At 46.7% G+C, this 16,015-nt stretch overlaps 3 protein-coding genes, 1 non-coding gene and 1 pseudogene across 4 annotated transcripts; 3 read left to right on the top strand and 2 right to left on the bottom strand.

The window, feature by feature from the left end:
• The first annotated feature begins 481 nt into the window (after window positions 1–481).
• Window positions 482–3,993, top strand: LOC136546517 (uncharacterized mitochondrial carrier C8C9.12c-like; annotated as a pseudogene).
• A 500-nt stretch (window positions 3,994–4,493) lies between these two features.
• On the top strand, window positions 4,494–4,564 carry TRNAG-GCC (transfer RNA glycine (anticodon GCC)). Its single transcript has one exon. It is a non-coding gene; the product is annotated as a tRNA-Gly (tRNA).
• A 245-nt stretch (window positions 4,565–4,809) lies between these two features.
• Window positions 4,810–6,320, bottom strand: LOC136546621 (uncharacterized protein At5g01610-like). Its single transcript, XM_066538591.1, has 2 exons — window positions 5,752–6,320; window positions 4,810–5,454 (listed from the first exon to the last, which is right to left on the bottom strand). Exons 1-2 carry the CDS (start codon window positions 5,836–5,838, stop codon window positions 5,029–5,031), a joined length of 513 nt encoding a protein of 170 aa, XP_066394688.1. The 5' UTR covers window positions 5,839–6,320; the 3' UTR covers window positions 4,810–5,028.
• A 144-nt stretch (window positions 6,321–6,464) lies between these two features.
• On the top strand, window positions 6,465–8,583 carry LOC136546593 (small ribosomal subunit protein eS7-like). The gene is made up of 6 exons (XM_066538569.1): window positions 6,465–6,579; window positions 6,701–6,797; window positions 6,942–7,015; window positions 7,119–7,242; window positions 7,855–8,037; window positions 8,254–8,583. The coding sequence occupies exons 2-6, from the start codon at window positions 6,723–6,725 to the stop codon at window positions 8,374–8,376; spliced, it is 579 nt and encodes a 192-aa protein (XP_066394666.1). The 5' UTR covers window positions 6,465–6,579; window positions 6,701–6,722; the 3' UTR covers window positions 8,377–8,583.
• A 2,931-nt stretch (window positions 8,584–11,514) lies between these two features.
• On the bottom strand, window positions 11,515–15,632 carry LOC136546524 (uncharacterized). The gene is made up of 10 exons (XM_066538504.1): window positions 15,200–15,632; window positions 14,725–14,810; window positions 14,504–14,570; window positions 13,278–13,420; window positions 13,063–13,111; window positions 12,850–12,987; window positions 12,684–12,764; window positions 12,187–12,363; window positions 11,990–12,076; window positions 11,515–11,824 (listed from the first exon to the last, which is right to left on the bottom strand). Exons 1-10 carry the CDS (start codon window positions 15,488–15,490, stop codon window positions 11,762–11,764), a joined length of 1,182 nt encoding a protein of 393 aa, XP_066394601.1. The 5' UTR covers window positions 15,491–15,632; the 3' UTR covers window positions 11,515–11,761.
• Between the last annotated feature and the right edge of the window lie 383 nt (window positions 15,633–16,015).

Here is a 16,015-nt window from a genome sequence, read left to right as displayed (position 1 = left end):
CCCCTCCGCGGCGCGGTAGTGTCTTACCTGATGAGACTTACCGCGCCCACGACAACCTCCTCCTTCCTCTCCCCCGCCATCAACATAGCCAGGGTCTCCCTAACCCTCTCCCGGCCGCATCCTCTATCACCGCTCCGGCGGCGTCACCGCCGCCTCCCGTCCCCACCGTCGGGCCCGCCTGCCTTCTCCAGGCCCCTTTTTAAGCCCGTCGGAGATGGAGAAAAAGAGGGACGGTCACGAAGAGGCGTCACACGTAGACGACATATCGCAATAGGTCGCGTAAGAGAGTTTTCGATAACAATAATCAATAAAATTTTCAAATAATTTGGAGTCCCATTCGTCTTACACACAAATCAGAAATATAGAAGAATATACTAATCCGATGGCCGGGACGTGGCTGCTCGGAGGCCGGAATACCCAGATTGCTCGAAACGAGAAAAACTCGGGGAAGAAACTGCGAAAGGAGGCCGGAACTGGAAGGATGCAGCGAGATCGATTTGACCACCGCCTCCTCTTCCTCCCCGTCCCCTCCTCCTGAATGGCGACATCCTCCTTCCCCTCAAATCTCTCTTTATTTCCTTCTCCTCCTCGAGCGTTCCGTGCTCCCCTCAAATCGCCTCGGCCCGTGCTCCCCTCTCAAAACCCTAGACCTGCCGCAGCCGCCTTCCATGGCTGCGGATTTCCGCACCCCCGACGGCCTCCTGCCCGCCGCAGTTGAGGAGCCGACGACCCCGCAGGGCCACCCTCCCAATCCGGTGCTTAGCACCCCCGCCGTCCCCGACGCCACCCACGATGGCCTCCGCTTCTGGCAGTACATGCTCGCCGGCTCCGTCGCCGGCGTCGTCGAGCACACGGTGATGTTCCCCGTCGACACCCTCAAGACCCACATGCAGGCCAGCACGCCGCCCTGCCGACCGGCTCTGTCTCTGGGAGCGGCCCTGCGCAACGCCGTGGCCGGCGAGGGCGGCGCCCTCGCCCTCTACCGGGGACTCCCCGCCATGGCGCTCGGTGCGGGCCCCGCCCACGCCGTCTACTTCTCCGTCTACGAGTTCGCCAAGTCGGCCCTCACCGACCGCCTCGGCCCCAACAACCCCGCCGCGCACGCCGCCTCCGGGGTCGTCGCGACCGTCGCCAGCGACGCAGTCTTCACGCCTATGGACACCGTCAAGCAGCGGCTGCAGCTCACCAGCAGCCCCTACACGGGCGTAGGGCACTGCATCCGCACCGTGCTGCGCGACGAGGGGCCTGGCGCCTTCTTCGTTTCCTACCGGACAACCGTGGTCATGAACGCACCCTACACCGCTGTCCACTTTGCCACCTACGAGGCGGCCAAGCGGATGCTCGGGGACATGGCCGCCGATGAGGAGTCCCTCGCCGTACACGCCACCGCTGGGGCCGCAGCAGGGGCACTTGCGGCGGCGGTCACCACGCCCCTCGATGTTGCCAAGACGCAGCTACAGTGCCAGGTGAAGATCTAGTGCGCTTGATTTGCAATCTGACCAAAGCTCTGATTTTTAATGCTCTGCAACAATATTAGAGCTGATTTGAGTGATTTCTGATGGCTTACCCACCAAAAAGGAGGGATCTCTTATAGGATCTAGTTATCCTATTCATCTCCAAGATTATTGGAAACAATTGTGCAATGAAGCTAGTGGTAATCACTGCTCTAAGGATGCCCAGTGGCATTACTGTGGAAGCCTAGTGACATAGTTACAAAACGTTTTTAGTGCTGCCGCCACTGAAGAGTGAGATGTAATTCTAAGGGCATGTTTGGAATGCAGGAATTTCACAAAAAAAATGTAGTATTTGGGGAAAAATCTTGTGTTCCAATCGGAGTCTGAGCCACATGTCCATATAAGGACTAGATTCATGTTGTGTCAATTTTGGATATAAGAATTAAGAGAAATCAATGTCAAAGCAATAGGTATAATTGGATGACGCCATAGAGATGATATAGCACATGCCAATAGCTGACCCAGTGTTCAACAAGGCGCTGTTCCGTGCTCGCCTAGGCGCGCCTCCACACTGGGCGGAGGGGTACCGCCTTGCCTAGAAGGGTAGGTGGTATGTAGGTGGTGGAGGAGGAGGGGACGTCGGGCCGGTGGAGGAGGAGCAGCCTTGGGCGGAGCCGGACGGCAGGTGCGGGCGCGGACTGAGAGAGAGAGATGCAGGAGAGGGAGAGGAACCGGCGGCGGTGGGTGTGGACAGAGATGCGGGAGAGGGAGAGGAACTGTGGCGGCAGGCGCGGACTGAGAGAGAGATGCGGGAGAGGGAGAGGAATTGGCGGCGGCGGGCGCAGACAGATGCGGGCGAGAGAGAGAGATGCGGGAGAGGCTGTAATGTGGGAGAGTTGGGCCGTTAAATGGGCCTTCTCCTCTTTCTCCGTATTCCATGACCACTGGTCTCCTATTTTTTTTTTCCTTTTCTTTTAAGTATTTATGCATGTATTAGCCACCGCCTAGAAAAACGCCTAGGCTCTAGGCAATGGGTCGCTGCCTAGATACCGCGTACCGCCTTTTCTAACCTTGAGCTGACCTGCAAATTTGTGCTGAAAATCGAAGTGGAGATTCCTAGAAATCATTAACCACACACATCAGCAACTTTGTAGTTCAAACTTCGGGCCTTCAAATATGTTTGAATAGCCTGTCTATCACATATAGAGTTTATACTTAACGTGACGTCAAATTAGAATTCTAGATTGCAGTCTCCACCGATTGCATGTTCTCTGTCTAGTCTACTCCTTTGTTTGGTTGTCATATCATTTGCGGTGTGTGTTTGAAGAACTTTAAATGTTATGATTGTCTGGCTATGTTTAAGTTAAACATTCTTGTTAAATACCACATGTTCTCCTTGACTTATCTGTTTGTCTTCATCTTTCGCTAGCTTCCATGATCTACATTGATTCCGCCAGCTTAAACATGATATAAGAAAAGAGAAACAAATGGATATACATGAAAGGAACATGAAAACAACCTGGGAAGGCTTTTCCTGTAACATATAGACCAGTGTGACCTTGCTTGAATATTGTTTTAACTGTTTTTCATTTAGTTCTTGAATTGTATACTGAAATTATAGTGTTTCATATGCTATGGGAAGTTATCAAGTGCAAATGCACCATTAAGTGAATCATAAAGTCTTTCTTGGTTTGGGTGCAAATCAATAGGAAAGACGCAGCTGGCAAAATAAATATTTTTCTCACAGATTAAAAATGTTGGCAAACGTATTTACCCTCATCTCCTTTCCTTTCCCGGAGGATATCTCTTGCATTTGGTAGTTATAGTTTGCATGATTAGCTTCCGCATTAGGAGGTAGTGTCCCATGTTTTTGTAGAATTTGTAGAATGCTATTTTTAAGGCAAATTTAAACCTCTACAAGTTACTTATTTTGGGACGGAGGGGAGTATATTCTGTTTTAATGTGGATGGTTTCTATAAGGTTTGATTTTTTTTATCTTTGTGAATGTGAATTCTATCAAACCTGCTTTCAGTTTCATCAAGATAGTAACACTCATTTTGGTGATCAGGGTGTGTGTGGCTGTGAGCGCTTTTCAAGCAGCTCAATAGGTGATGTGTTTAGAACAATCATAAAGCGAGATGGGTATTCCGGGCTCATGAGGGGATGGAAGCCAAGAATGCTGTTCCATGCACCTGCGGCTGCGATATGTTGGTCTACATACGAGGCCTCAAAGTCATTTTTTGAAAGATTCAATGAAGAAAGGCGGAAATAGTCTGGGCATTTCTCTAAGCCCCATGTATTTTTCCTGAAGTCAATGTACTTCCATACAGAAGCATACTCGCTCAGCTGACAGAAAGACGAAGCTCCAGGATGCATTTGTTGTGATGTTGTGCCCAAGAGCTATCACGGGAAATTGAGATGTGGCACATCAATATCTGTCTAACGAAGATCTGTCTGTACCATGTTTTCTTTCCAGATAATTTGGTGTACTATTTTTCCAGCCTCTTGGTGAGGAAATAATAGAATACTTCTTTTTCCATGTGTTGATCAGAATTGCTCAGTGTCAGCAAGCTTATCTGCATTGTTGTAGCCCCAGATTATATATATATATATATATATATATATATATATATATATATATATATATATATATAATGCAAAGGCTTTGGTTTCGTTGAACATGGTTGGTAATACGTTAAATGTTTATTTCTGTGGCTGGAATGAACAATAACTAATGATTTAACTCGAGCTTAGGTACCGTTTGGATCCTTTAGGATCTAAGAACCAGGATTAAAAAAAAAATCCAATGTATTTTATTGGATTTTGTGTCTCTGTGTAAAATCTAATAGAATCCTAGACTGTTTGAAGAGATTTTAGGCTGAGATTTTTTTTTATCAGGATACGTAGAATCCCTAAGGATCCAAACGGGCGCTTAGCATGGATTTGCTGCTGTGGCGCCACAGAATCCCGATTGGATATTTTAGTTATATTAGAGTTAATAAATAACTTTAAGATGTCTAAGTTCCCAAAATCAAAGAAGCACCAGTGGTCTAGTGGTAGAATAGTACCCTGCCACGGTACAGACCCGGGTTCGATTCCCGGCTGGTGCATTTTCTTTTTTGTTAAAAAAGAAATGTTTTTTTTTCTTCTTCTTCTTAGCCAAAACTGTCAGCATCTCCTTCAGTCCACCGCGTCTGGAGCAGCAGCTCCTCAGTGAACTTGTTTCTCGTGTATTCTTTCACATCTAATTCTCGTTCCGATAAACTGCCAGACACTCAGTTTTAAATCTGACAGATTCGAGCTGTCACTTGGGCCATTTTGTACTGACACGAAACATATATGTTGATATATGCAATGAGCATAAGTTCTGAATCCTTCCAGGTATTAAATTCTCACAGCAAAGCACAAAACACACCGGTGAAAGCAAATCTCTCAACTAGCTAATGACTGTAGAATTTATTGCTGCAAGCAACCATCTCAGCGTGCAGTAAGCAAGATGAAGCTCGTCCATCTCATCGTGCAGCAAGCAAGATGAAGCTCGTCCATCCATGCGAGCCGCGATAGCAAAATTAAGCTAGAACTCGTCGACGGTGATGCCGCCCCTGACGACCTCGTAGGCGTCCCGGCTGCGTGACCTCTTGATCCCCGCGGTGAAGTGGACCTTGGCGGCGTCGGCCTTGACGGCGGTGACCCTGGCCCAGACGAGCACCTTGGTCTTGATCCCCTCCACCTCCGTGAGGCGGCCGTCGCCCAGCGTGCCCGACACCGTGGCGTCGAACCGCAGCTCGGAGCCGTCGCGGTAGCCGACCTCGCAGGGGGACGGGATGTACACCGTCAGGCGCCGCGTCTCCGGCGCGAACTCGTAGTTGGTCGCCTCGCGCTGGAACAGACCCACGGGGAGGCCGTGCTCCTTGAGCAGCTCCGCCAGCGGCTTCTGCATCTTGCCTTTCAGCTTGTTCACCAGCCATTTCGCCCCATCCCCGACGCTGGTCGACAGCGACTGCAGTAGCAAACATCAGCGGCGCGATCAGCAAACAAGACGATAAACGGATGATGGGAACCAGGGTTGTTCATCCATGGCTGTTCTATAACTAACTTTTATTAAAATCACTAATCGATTTCATCCGTGACTGTTGTAACTTTCAGCTGCTCTATCTATTCGTCGGAGGGCATAATAAGGACGAACAGAGCTGCGTGTGAGGCTTGAGCTGAACCACGCTAGGACGAAATGAACAGAAATTTAACCAGACATGAGCTGCAAGAAAGAGCAGGGATGGGATGGTTTTGTCTCACGGACTTCGAGGTCGTCGCCGGCCGAGGAGATCTCCTTGTTGGTCCTCTGCCCCAGCCAGTAAGCGCCCACCTTGTTCATGATCTCGTCCATCTCTTGTTTCCTTCCTCTCTCCAAACAGGCGAGCGGCCCGGCGATCTCTCTGCTGCTGTCGCTGCTCCGGCGCTCCCTAGTCCCTCCTGCGTGCTGTCGATCTCTTGCTCTGATTCTAGGTTAGCAACTTCTTTACTACGCGTAGACGGAGAAGAAAGGAATCGTGGGAGGGTGCGTCCTGGTTCACCAGGTCGCGCGCGTTGGATGCGACCTGATCAAAGCCAGAAGCGGCGAGGAAGATGTGTCCTCCACTGCCGAGCGAAAGCGACGGCTCTTTCCTCCTCGCATGGTTTCGTTGGTCGTCGGCACGGCACGGCTGCGCGTATGGAAAATCCGGCAGCTGACGATGGACATGCGTGTGAGGTGCAACGCGACGACATATTGGTCACGTACTCACGTGACACGTCTCGCCTCTTGACTTCCAGTTCCAGAAACCTCCGCCGTGGCCCGTGATGCCAGTCAAACGAAAGGCCTTTTCCGTGATACAGTTGGGCCACAATGCTATGGGGCTAAGACGCGCAAGTCTAACACACCTCTCAAGTCGGGCCACAAAATAGGCTTCTCAAATACTCGGCCCGTCTCACGCTCTGGCATTCCACCCAGCCTGGTCGGCCCACTCCCCGGGGCTAGGGTTTTAACGAAGCGTATAAGAGCTGCCACCCGAGCAGCCACCCACGCCTCCTCCAGACCCTAGCGCCGGCGCCTCCACTCCGCTTCCTCACCCCATCTCCTCCCGCTCAGGTATCCCATCTCCGCCCCCCGAGTCCGCCATCGATCTGGCGACGCGTTCTCTGATTGTTATCCCTCTCCGCGCTGGGTGCTGATCCGTGCTCTGCTTTCCGAATCTCCTCCTTGGCCGCAGGGTCCGGCGGCGAAGGGGCAAGATGTACACCGCGAGGAAGAAGATCCAGAAGGAGAAGGGCCTTGAGCCCTCCGAGTTCGAGGACTCCGTCGCCCAGGTGAGCAGAACGCCAATCCCCCTCCTCTCTCTCTCTCTCTCTCCTGTTATTGCCTTTATTTTCTTCGAACTGCTGCTGCTGTGTTTTGGTTGCCCATGTGTCAGGGTTGTGATGTGCTTTCGGCTGGTTTTGTTGTACCTGCAGGCTTTCTTCGACCTGGAGAACGGCAACCAGGAGCTCAAGAGTGACCTTAAGGACCTGTACATCAACAATGCTATGTAAGATTACCGTTTCTTCCTATCTTGTATTGCCTGTTGAGATGCAGTAGCCTGTGGGGTATGGTTGTGACATTTGGTGACGATGCTTGTTGTGACGTTGCAGCCAGATGGATGTTGCCGGGAACAGGAAGGCTGTTGTGATCCACGTCCCGTACCGCCTGCGCAAGGCCTTCAGGAAGATCCACGTCAGGCTCGTCAGGGAGCTTGAGAAGAAATTCAGCGGCAAGGTAAATTTGTCGTTTTGTTTTTCTACTGCTGTGCTTAGTTTATATGCTAATTGTAGCCACTGCATAAGCTTGGACGAGGTAATCGATTTAGATGCCGTGTTGGATTTCATACATGTATGCAACTCATGTTGATTATCAGGATTAGGAGATTTAGTAGCACCAAAGCTACCATCCTATTGTAATCCTATTACTCTCGCATAAAATTGGTTGTCATGAACAGCTAAGCTGTGGTCACAGCTGATTGTCAATACCGTCGTCCTCATATATGTAGTCCATTCCTTTGGCTCATTTCAATGTTTGAATTACTAGTTCTTGATGAAATGGGAAGAAACTTCTGACCCTCTTTGCCAATTTGTAGTTTTATTACATGTTAGACATGTCTACTTGTACTACACGTACTACCTCTATTTTTTGTATTGATAGCACTTGAGTGCTTGGTATTTTTGTGATATAGATATATGTTTTGTTGTCATAATATGAGTCTGTTTGTTATTATTGTGATTCTTGTACATAGAAGATGTTTAGAAACTTTTGGCTAAACAATCTTGTTTGGGCTACAATATTACAGTCAAGTCTGCCAGAATAGTTGATCATGTATTTTACTTGTCACAGGATGTGGTAATTGTTGCCACAAGGAGGATCGTGAGGCCACCCAAGAAGGGTTCAGCTGTTCAGCGCCCTCGCACCAGGACTCTGACTGCTGTTCATGATGGCATCATGGAGGATGTTGTCTACCCAGCTGAGATTGTGGGGAAGCGTGTCAGATACCGTCTGGATGGTGCCAAGATCATCAAGGTAGATGCTTCCATCTTGCTTTGTTCAGATAATCTACATATCCTATTGAGTAACCAAAGGGTGTCACTGGCATCACTACGGGCAATTGTATTCACTTGTACAAAAACACTTAAAAATTGCATTGCCCTTTGTTATCTAGAATCGTTTTGTATACATTTTTTGGTTTGGCTAACATCTTGAAGTAAGTACTTTGCCTTTTCTTGTGATGCCATTCAGATCTTCTTGGACCCAAACGAGAGGAACAACACCGAATACAAGCTGGAGACCTACACTGCAGTCTACCGCAGGCTGTGTGGGAAAGACGTGGTCTTTGAGTACCCTATGACCGAAAATGCATAAAGATGATGCCCTGGATATCTCCATTTCATTTGGTTTAATCTGGATGTTTTGTTGGGGTCTCAACTAGTTTGCTCCCTGTGTACTTCAAAAACCATAGTTTTGATGCCAAAGTTGTTGCCTAGGAATTCGGTACTCGGGAATTGGCAGTGGACGTGCACAATGTTAAGTTTTGAGTATTTTAATTAAACCTTTGCCCTGTTAACTTTTTACGAGTTGTTATTTAATTGGTTCTCTAAATTGTGAATGGCAACTGGTGATTTTTCTGGGATGATGTCCAATTATACCAACATTGAATACATCTCTTTTGTTCTTCCTCTAGAAGTTCATATCACCCACAGTAATGAGGCAACTAGAGGGTCTTCAAAGGGATGTAAAAGATCAATGGAACTACGGTAAGAAAGAAGACATCTAACTGTGTGAACCATGGGAGAACATTCGCATTGATCCTATCACTGGCAATGAGGAACCAACTGGTCTCAACCAGTTTGCTCCCTGTGTGAACCATGGGAGAAGATTCGCATTGATCCTATCACTGACATTTGAGGGTGACGACTGCAAACACCCAGTACTGTTGGGACATCATTATGAAGGCAGCGTAAAAAATATCTCATTTATGTAGAGAGCATAATGATAATTTGAATTGACCTTTTTTTTTGTGTGTGTTTTTGCTACAGCCACAGACAGCATATGCGTCGAAGCACGAGGCTATGCTTTTGTTCATTATTGGTTGAAGGTGTGACATTGTCCTAAGTTTATGTCACTAGACAATTACAAGAGACCCCTAGGACAAACATGTAGCTTCCGCAAAACCCATCTTGTGAATTGTGATGGATAAGATGGGGCAAGTGGCAAGAGTGGCACTAACCATGCTAAGGCCCTGTTTGGTTCCTTCACCCCCTCCTAAAATTTTTGTCACATCGAATGTTTGGACACATGCATGGAGTATTAAATATAGACTAATTACGAAACTAATTGCACAACTTGCGACTAATTTGCGAGACGAATCTTTTAAGCCTAATTAAGCCATGATTTAACAATGTGATGCTACAGTAAACATTTGCTAATGATAGATTAATTAGGCTTAAAAAATCGTCTCGGAAATTAGCCTCCATCTATGTAATTGGTTTTATAATTAATTTATATTTAATGCTCCTTATTAGCATCTAAACATTCGATGTGACATAAATTTTAGGAGCAACTAAAGAACCAAACACCCCCTAACCGCGAAGAAAAGGCCAATTGATAGAAAGCAGGCGAAGGAGAAAATGAAGAGCGGAGTGGATGATGGACCGTACAAACAGGTCCTTCGAAACCTCATTTTTGGAGAAAGAAAAAATAAAGGAAGAGATGAGAGGAGAGGAAGATGATACAAGAGCTCAAGGTATCACTGGAGGAGCGCAAGGTGGAGGCAGATCGGGCATGTTCGCTTGAACTTATCAGCCGACTTATCAGCTAGAATTTACAGTATTTTTCTCTCACAACAAAACAGCTTCAACCGGCTTTAATACCAGCCGAACAGCCTCGGAGGTTGATGTGGGAGCAAGAATAAAGGATCATACTCTCGGACATCACCACTCTAGAACCGTATATGGAAGCATATATTGTTGCAACGAGGGCTCATCTTGCAGTTGCAGCTAAGCGGATGGCGTCATTCAACAATTTCGGTGGATCAAAGTGGTGCAACTGGTGAAGGTAGCGAGGCTAGCAGTGGTGATAACAATGGAGAAGGGAAGTGATTCGTTCCTATGCTTCATGTTTGTACTTTAACAAGGGGAACTTAAACTATGTGATGGGACAAACTATGTGATCTATTTCAAATTTAAATTGAAACTTGAATTTCTAGATTTGAGTAGTAGTTATTTGTATAAAATAGTAACATTATTGGAGGAATTTATGTCAAATGAAATAGATAGAATGCGCATAGATAATGAGAAAAGAGAAACACTAATGCTCCAGCGCGGACGTCCGTCCCACATCCATCCGAACGGACGCTTTTAGCTGGGCCTATGGATTGGCCCACCGTCCTCTTCCCCTCACGACATATGCACAGTTCTGAAAAAGAAAGCAACACTTTCCCCACTCAGCACCGACCGCCGCGGGCGCCTCCACTGCATCGTTCGCCCTTCACTCACTTTCTCCGCCGTTGGGGCCTCTCGTCGCGGCTAGCAAACCTGCCGATCGACCTGCGCTGCTCGCGCCGTGGAGAGGGAGACTGCAGCCACCCGACCGCCGCTACCGCCTCCACCACGGGGTCCGGACGCCTGGTCGGCGACCAGGAAGATCTCCGGCTCCGACACGCCACGGCGCAACGTCCACCTCCCGCTTACGGCTATCGCCAGGAGCACCCCAGGAGAGGGGGGCGTCGCTGGCTGGGCTTAGGCCAGGCGGAGCCGTAGCTGGCCGTTGCCAGGCTGCGCCACCAGCTCGACCGCCGGTTGGCCGGAACCGTCCGTTCCGTGCTCTGCTCTGCGTCGCACAGAAGAAGGGTGAAAACGCATGTTGCAAGCTCATATTTCAAATGTTTCAAGTGTTTTAGAGGTATGTTGTAAGTATTTCATACGGATATTGCAAAAATAGATCGGGATGTTACATATGTTTCAATAATTGTACACGTATGTTGTAAGAGTTTGTCTCTAATGTTTCGTCTATTTTTTTAATGTATGTTGCAAGCATGTTTATTTATACGTTGCATATGTTTTCATACATATGTTGAAATTGTTTTATCTAGATGTTACGCATGTTTGCAATGATTTTCAAGTATTTTAAGTGTTTTTGCAAATATTTCAGACACATGTTTCAAGTGTTTTTTCTGCCTTTTTTTTTACGTTGCAAGTATTACATCTAAATATTTCAAAAGTAGAGTGTTATAGAGTGTTACACATAGATGTGCGTGGGAAGCGAGAAGGCAGCGCAGGGCGTGCGTGGACGCACGAAAAACAGACTGCAGCCGCGGGTGCCTGGACGCCGGTGTCCGTCCGGACCTCCGGACGCTAACAGTGCCGAGAGAGAAAATATGGAATGATTTAGAGGCTATTTTTGAGACCATTGCTAATTGCTCTAAGCGTGCTAACCGCCAATCCGGTATGCCCGGAGGAAGAGAGAAGAAGCGGGGATGGCTAAGGGCAGGCAACGACATTGAATCTGGACACAACTTCACCAAACGGATGTGCTTGTTATTCAAATACTGTGAAAACTACACTGTTCATATAATCATTGGACCAGACGAGTTTAAGTGTCAATTTTACATCAAGATCAAAATTCAACCACGAAGGTAAAAAAAAAATTAACAAAAAACGCTAACTCAAAGGTTCATATTCACCCGACGGGGGGCTAGTCCTCTGTTGTGTAACTTAGTTCCATCAAGAGTTCTTCAGATCCCTGACCTTCAAGCCCCGATGTTCTCAATGCTAGCGCCTTTGTTGATTCTCTTGAGAATACCTGCTATAACCTGGATGCCAGAAAAAAAAAGGATAATTCAAGAGCATTACTAGTGATTTCGGTTATTAAGAATCCTTCAAGCTGCTATACTATCTTGGAAAATTAAATCACTGCTATAACTCGAGAAACATTACTAAACAATAAATAAATCACAAACAGGAAACTAATCACTTACCTTTCCTGGTCCGAGTTCATAACTTTTCTCAAGCCCCTTGCCCATAAGAGTCTTAACAGTCGTTTCCCATTGCACTGGAGAGGTTACCTGTTGTGCAGGTCGGTCAGAGCCATGCAACCGTCAAAAATCACTTCACCCTAGAAAGTGGCAAGCCTAGTAGCCTGCAGTAAGAATTCAAGTTTTGGTATAGAACTCACCTGCTGCGCTAAAATCTGCTTGATGGTGTCAGGATCTGAGTGGGGCTGCGCATCAACATTGGAGATGACCGGGATTCTAGGTGTTCTAATCTCAGTGGCAGCCAACGCAGATTCCAACCTTGAAACAGCTGGTTGCATGAAGCTAGTATGGAAAGCACCAGCAACAGCTAGGCGAACCTGGAAATATAATGGTTAAGCATGAAAATTCCTTTGGTAAGATACTAAGATTGTTGAAACAAAAAGGAGAATGGGAGGCAGAATAACTGAAAACTGTAATATGCTTAACCATATAAAATTATAGATAATACTCCCTCCGTTCCAAATTATAAGTCGCTTTGACTTTTTTGGTTCATCAATTTTGCTACGTATCTAGACATATTATATCTAGATGCATAGCAAAATGGATGTACCAAAAAAAATCAAAACGACTTATAATTTGGAACGGAGGGAGTATTTCAATAAATATGATTCAAGCAAAACATTTTTGGAACACTAACCGTCATTCTGGCCTTGAAGGACTTTGCTTTGGCTTCAACTACTTCAATACCTTTTACACCACCAGAAACTGCATAATTCCCCTGCAATGTATTTTTATGTACTTCATTTCATATCAATCAAGAGCCAGCATACGAGGTTACCGACAGCATCAGATAAAACACTTACAGGGCACAGAAAGTTTGCTATCTGAACTCGTTCATTTTCATCTACTTCCTCATTAGCAGCATCACATAGTTCTTGCACCTTTTCTGAATCCAGACCAATCACACTAACCATCGCACTATTGGCAGCATCTGAAGCATCCTACACAGATAATGAACATTAGAAATCAATCTACAAAATCAAACAAATTATCTATTAGTGTTTCTGTAGACAAACCTGCATAGCTTCTCCTCTTAGCTTGACAAGCTTCAGTCCGTCCTCAAAGCTGCATGGTGATATAGGATGTGTTAGTGTGCAACTGTGCATAGTTGATATACTATCAAATCCAAGTTACAGCTGCAAAAGTACGCCTATCATGTACGCTTTGTTCATTCCATGATGGACATGGTTTGACATAACAAACAAGTGCTTCTGGAGAACGAATGGAGTACCTAAAAGCACCAGCAAATGCAAGAGCAGTATATTCTCCCAAACTGAGACCACATGTAACATCTACAGAGTTAATCACATCTTGGCCTCCATCGCGTGCACGTAGTACCTCTACTGCTGCAAGGCTGGTAACATATATAGCCGGCTGCAAAAAGAACTATTCAGCAGGCAGAACATAGCACTTAATTGACAAGACTGCAAAAATACTGCAATTCAAAGGAATAATCCTATGCAGTCTTAGAGCATGTACAATGGAGGTGCTTAGAGGAGATGCTTTACCAAAAAAAAAAAAAAAAACCTTCACCAACCATAGCACCCGATGCTTGTGAGGTGGATAAGATGCTTAAGTTAGCACCAATGCTTAATGTGTGTTAAGGAGGAGGTTAAACCTACCTAAGCATCTGTTTGCATTTTAGGAACAAGCAAATGCTCAGTGGTATGACAACATTCTCTCTTCTTAAGCACATATGTCTAAACATCTTGCATTGTACGTGCCCTTACTCATACAAATATGCAATATATCTTATCTAAAACAAAACTAACAAATTAATTTCTGGGGATCCTGAGTTCCTGACCACAATTGCAAGCTTCAAAATGCAAGTATTGGTAACCAAACAAGAGGAGGGCATTGCTTAAGAGCTGCACAATAGAGCATCTCCAATAGTTCCTAAAAAAACAATTGGTAAATCAATGAGTTTTCCAAGTTGCTAAAAAGAAGTAGGGAGCATATTTGTTGCCTTTCTCCAACCATTTCCAATATCTCACTCCTAAAGGCAGAAGGTAATTTTGCATCAGGAATCCCGGATTATTTCCAAATCACCCTAGCCACTTTTTATACTTTCTCTCTCTAGTAAATTTGCACTAGGAAACCTGTTCTTTCTCCTTTTCCTTCCCACATCCTTCCACCTCCAGATTGGACAATGGATATGCAAGTGTATATTTCCGCATGGATTTGGAGTTGAGATAAGGAGTTGTTGGAGAGAGGGTTTTTTCAATCTTGCCAAAAAAATCAAGATTGGGAGTGCGTATTGGAAACTCTTGGAGATGTTCTCAGAATCTGGGATTTCCAAGCCAAGCATATAAACTGCAAAGTACATCATATAGACCAGGAAACTTAATTTGGTGGGACACATTTAGCAGGAGCAAATAAGTTGCATGGCAAAGAAACTGAATTAACTATGCATGGCAGCACTGGTGCAAATTACTTGGGACTCTGAAATCCACATACCTGACTGATCACTGTTGAGTCAAGCTTTTCTTTTGGCCCATTGGTGCAAAGATCCAGCAAATCATATCTATATTAACCAGTAGAAAGGAACAAGTTAGCATAAGCACTATAATTATTTTCCTTGGAAGCTGAGCGGCTGAGCGTCCGTGGATTATAAATAAGTACTGCAAGTAGAGGAGAGAGAAAACGCGTAGTAGATACTATCAGAGGTTTGGAGATACCCAAGGATTTCATTTGCCTGGTTGAACAATTTGGTAGCTGCTGGAACACTCTGAGCTTCTGCCCCCATTCCAACGGTTTGGGCACCCTGAAATCAAAGCATCCAGCAATAAATGGACAGGGGAATAGGAGATAGGCATAATGATGTCGGCATGACTCAACGGTACTATTTATTTTTTGGAGAACGGTGGAGGTATTTATTTATAGTATAACTTAGAATTATGCAATTACAGCAGCACTAAAGCACCAAACTCTAAATCAACAGAAACTTCTGTGGCCAAATTTTGATGTACGTTTACTGAAACGTGCAAAAAGGTGACCATTCATTGCCAGGCTTCAATTCCGAAGTTAAGACATTCTACTTGCATAAACCATCGTATAGTGATGACCATTCACAGAATTTACACATGTGGGTAATCCACACGCGCGTGCACACGGCCCACAACTTGCAAAAAGAGGGCCTCACCCTCACCGTACCTGGCCGGGGAAGAGGAAAGCGGTGGTGGGCTTATAGTCGGCGAAGAGCGCGTCGGCGCCAACTGCAACCTCGGAGCCGAGGGACACCCTGGCCGACGAATACCTAGATCTGGACGACAGCGCCACCCTCGCGGTCGCCGGCGCGGCAGCCCGGGCCCGGCCGCCCGCGAGCGGGGCCGGCGCGGAGGGCCTGAGGATGGCGAGCGTGGAGGCCATTGGGGAGCCCGGAGCTAGGCGGAGGCGGCGAAGCGGGAGGCGCGGCAGCGGTAGGCGCGAGGGGGCGAAGAGCATGCGAGTGCCAAGCTTTTGTAACTGTATACAGGTGGGGGAAGATGGCTGGGGCTGTCCTGTAGGCTGGCAGTGGGGAGGGCAGGCGGAGCTCACGAGGACGGACGAGCTGAGCGAGGACGACGGCGGTGTGTGCTGGGACGAGCTGCGCAAGGCAGGCCGACAAAATGGGCCAGCTGGTTTTGGGACGGCCAGGCAAGACGGGTTACTGGGCTGTGCTGCTTGGTTCCTTCGTGGGCTGAAATCTCTCTCTCGCTCTGGACTTGAGGTCATTATAGCTGGGCTTTCTAAGGCTTGCATTTTCGTCGGGCTTAGGTACTTAGTGGGCTCGTTTGTTGGGTCATAGACGGTGGTTTTTTTAAGGAAAAAAGTCCTCATTACCTCTCAACTTTCGCGAAAATATATTTTTCCTCCCTGAACTTCAAAACCGGGCAAAACACCTCTCTCAACTTTTAAAACCGTTCATATTACCTCCCTGGCCCTGTTATAAGCAGTTTTGAAGACGGTTTTGTCTGTTTTCTTTTTTAT

Source organism: Miscanthus floridulus, chromosome 1 (assembly GCF_019320115.1).
Source record: "Miscanthus floridulus cultivar M001 chromosome 1, ASM1932011v1, whole genome shotgun sequence".
NCBI lineage: Eukaryota > Viridiplantae > Streptophyta > Magnoliopsida > Poales > Poaceae > Miscanthus > Miscanthus floridulus.
The sequence above is the reverse complement of the archived record's forward strand: the minus strand, read 5'-3'. Positions and strand labels throughout refer to the sequence as shown.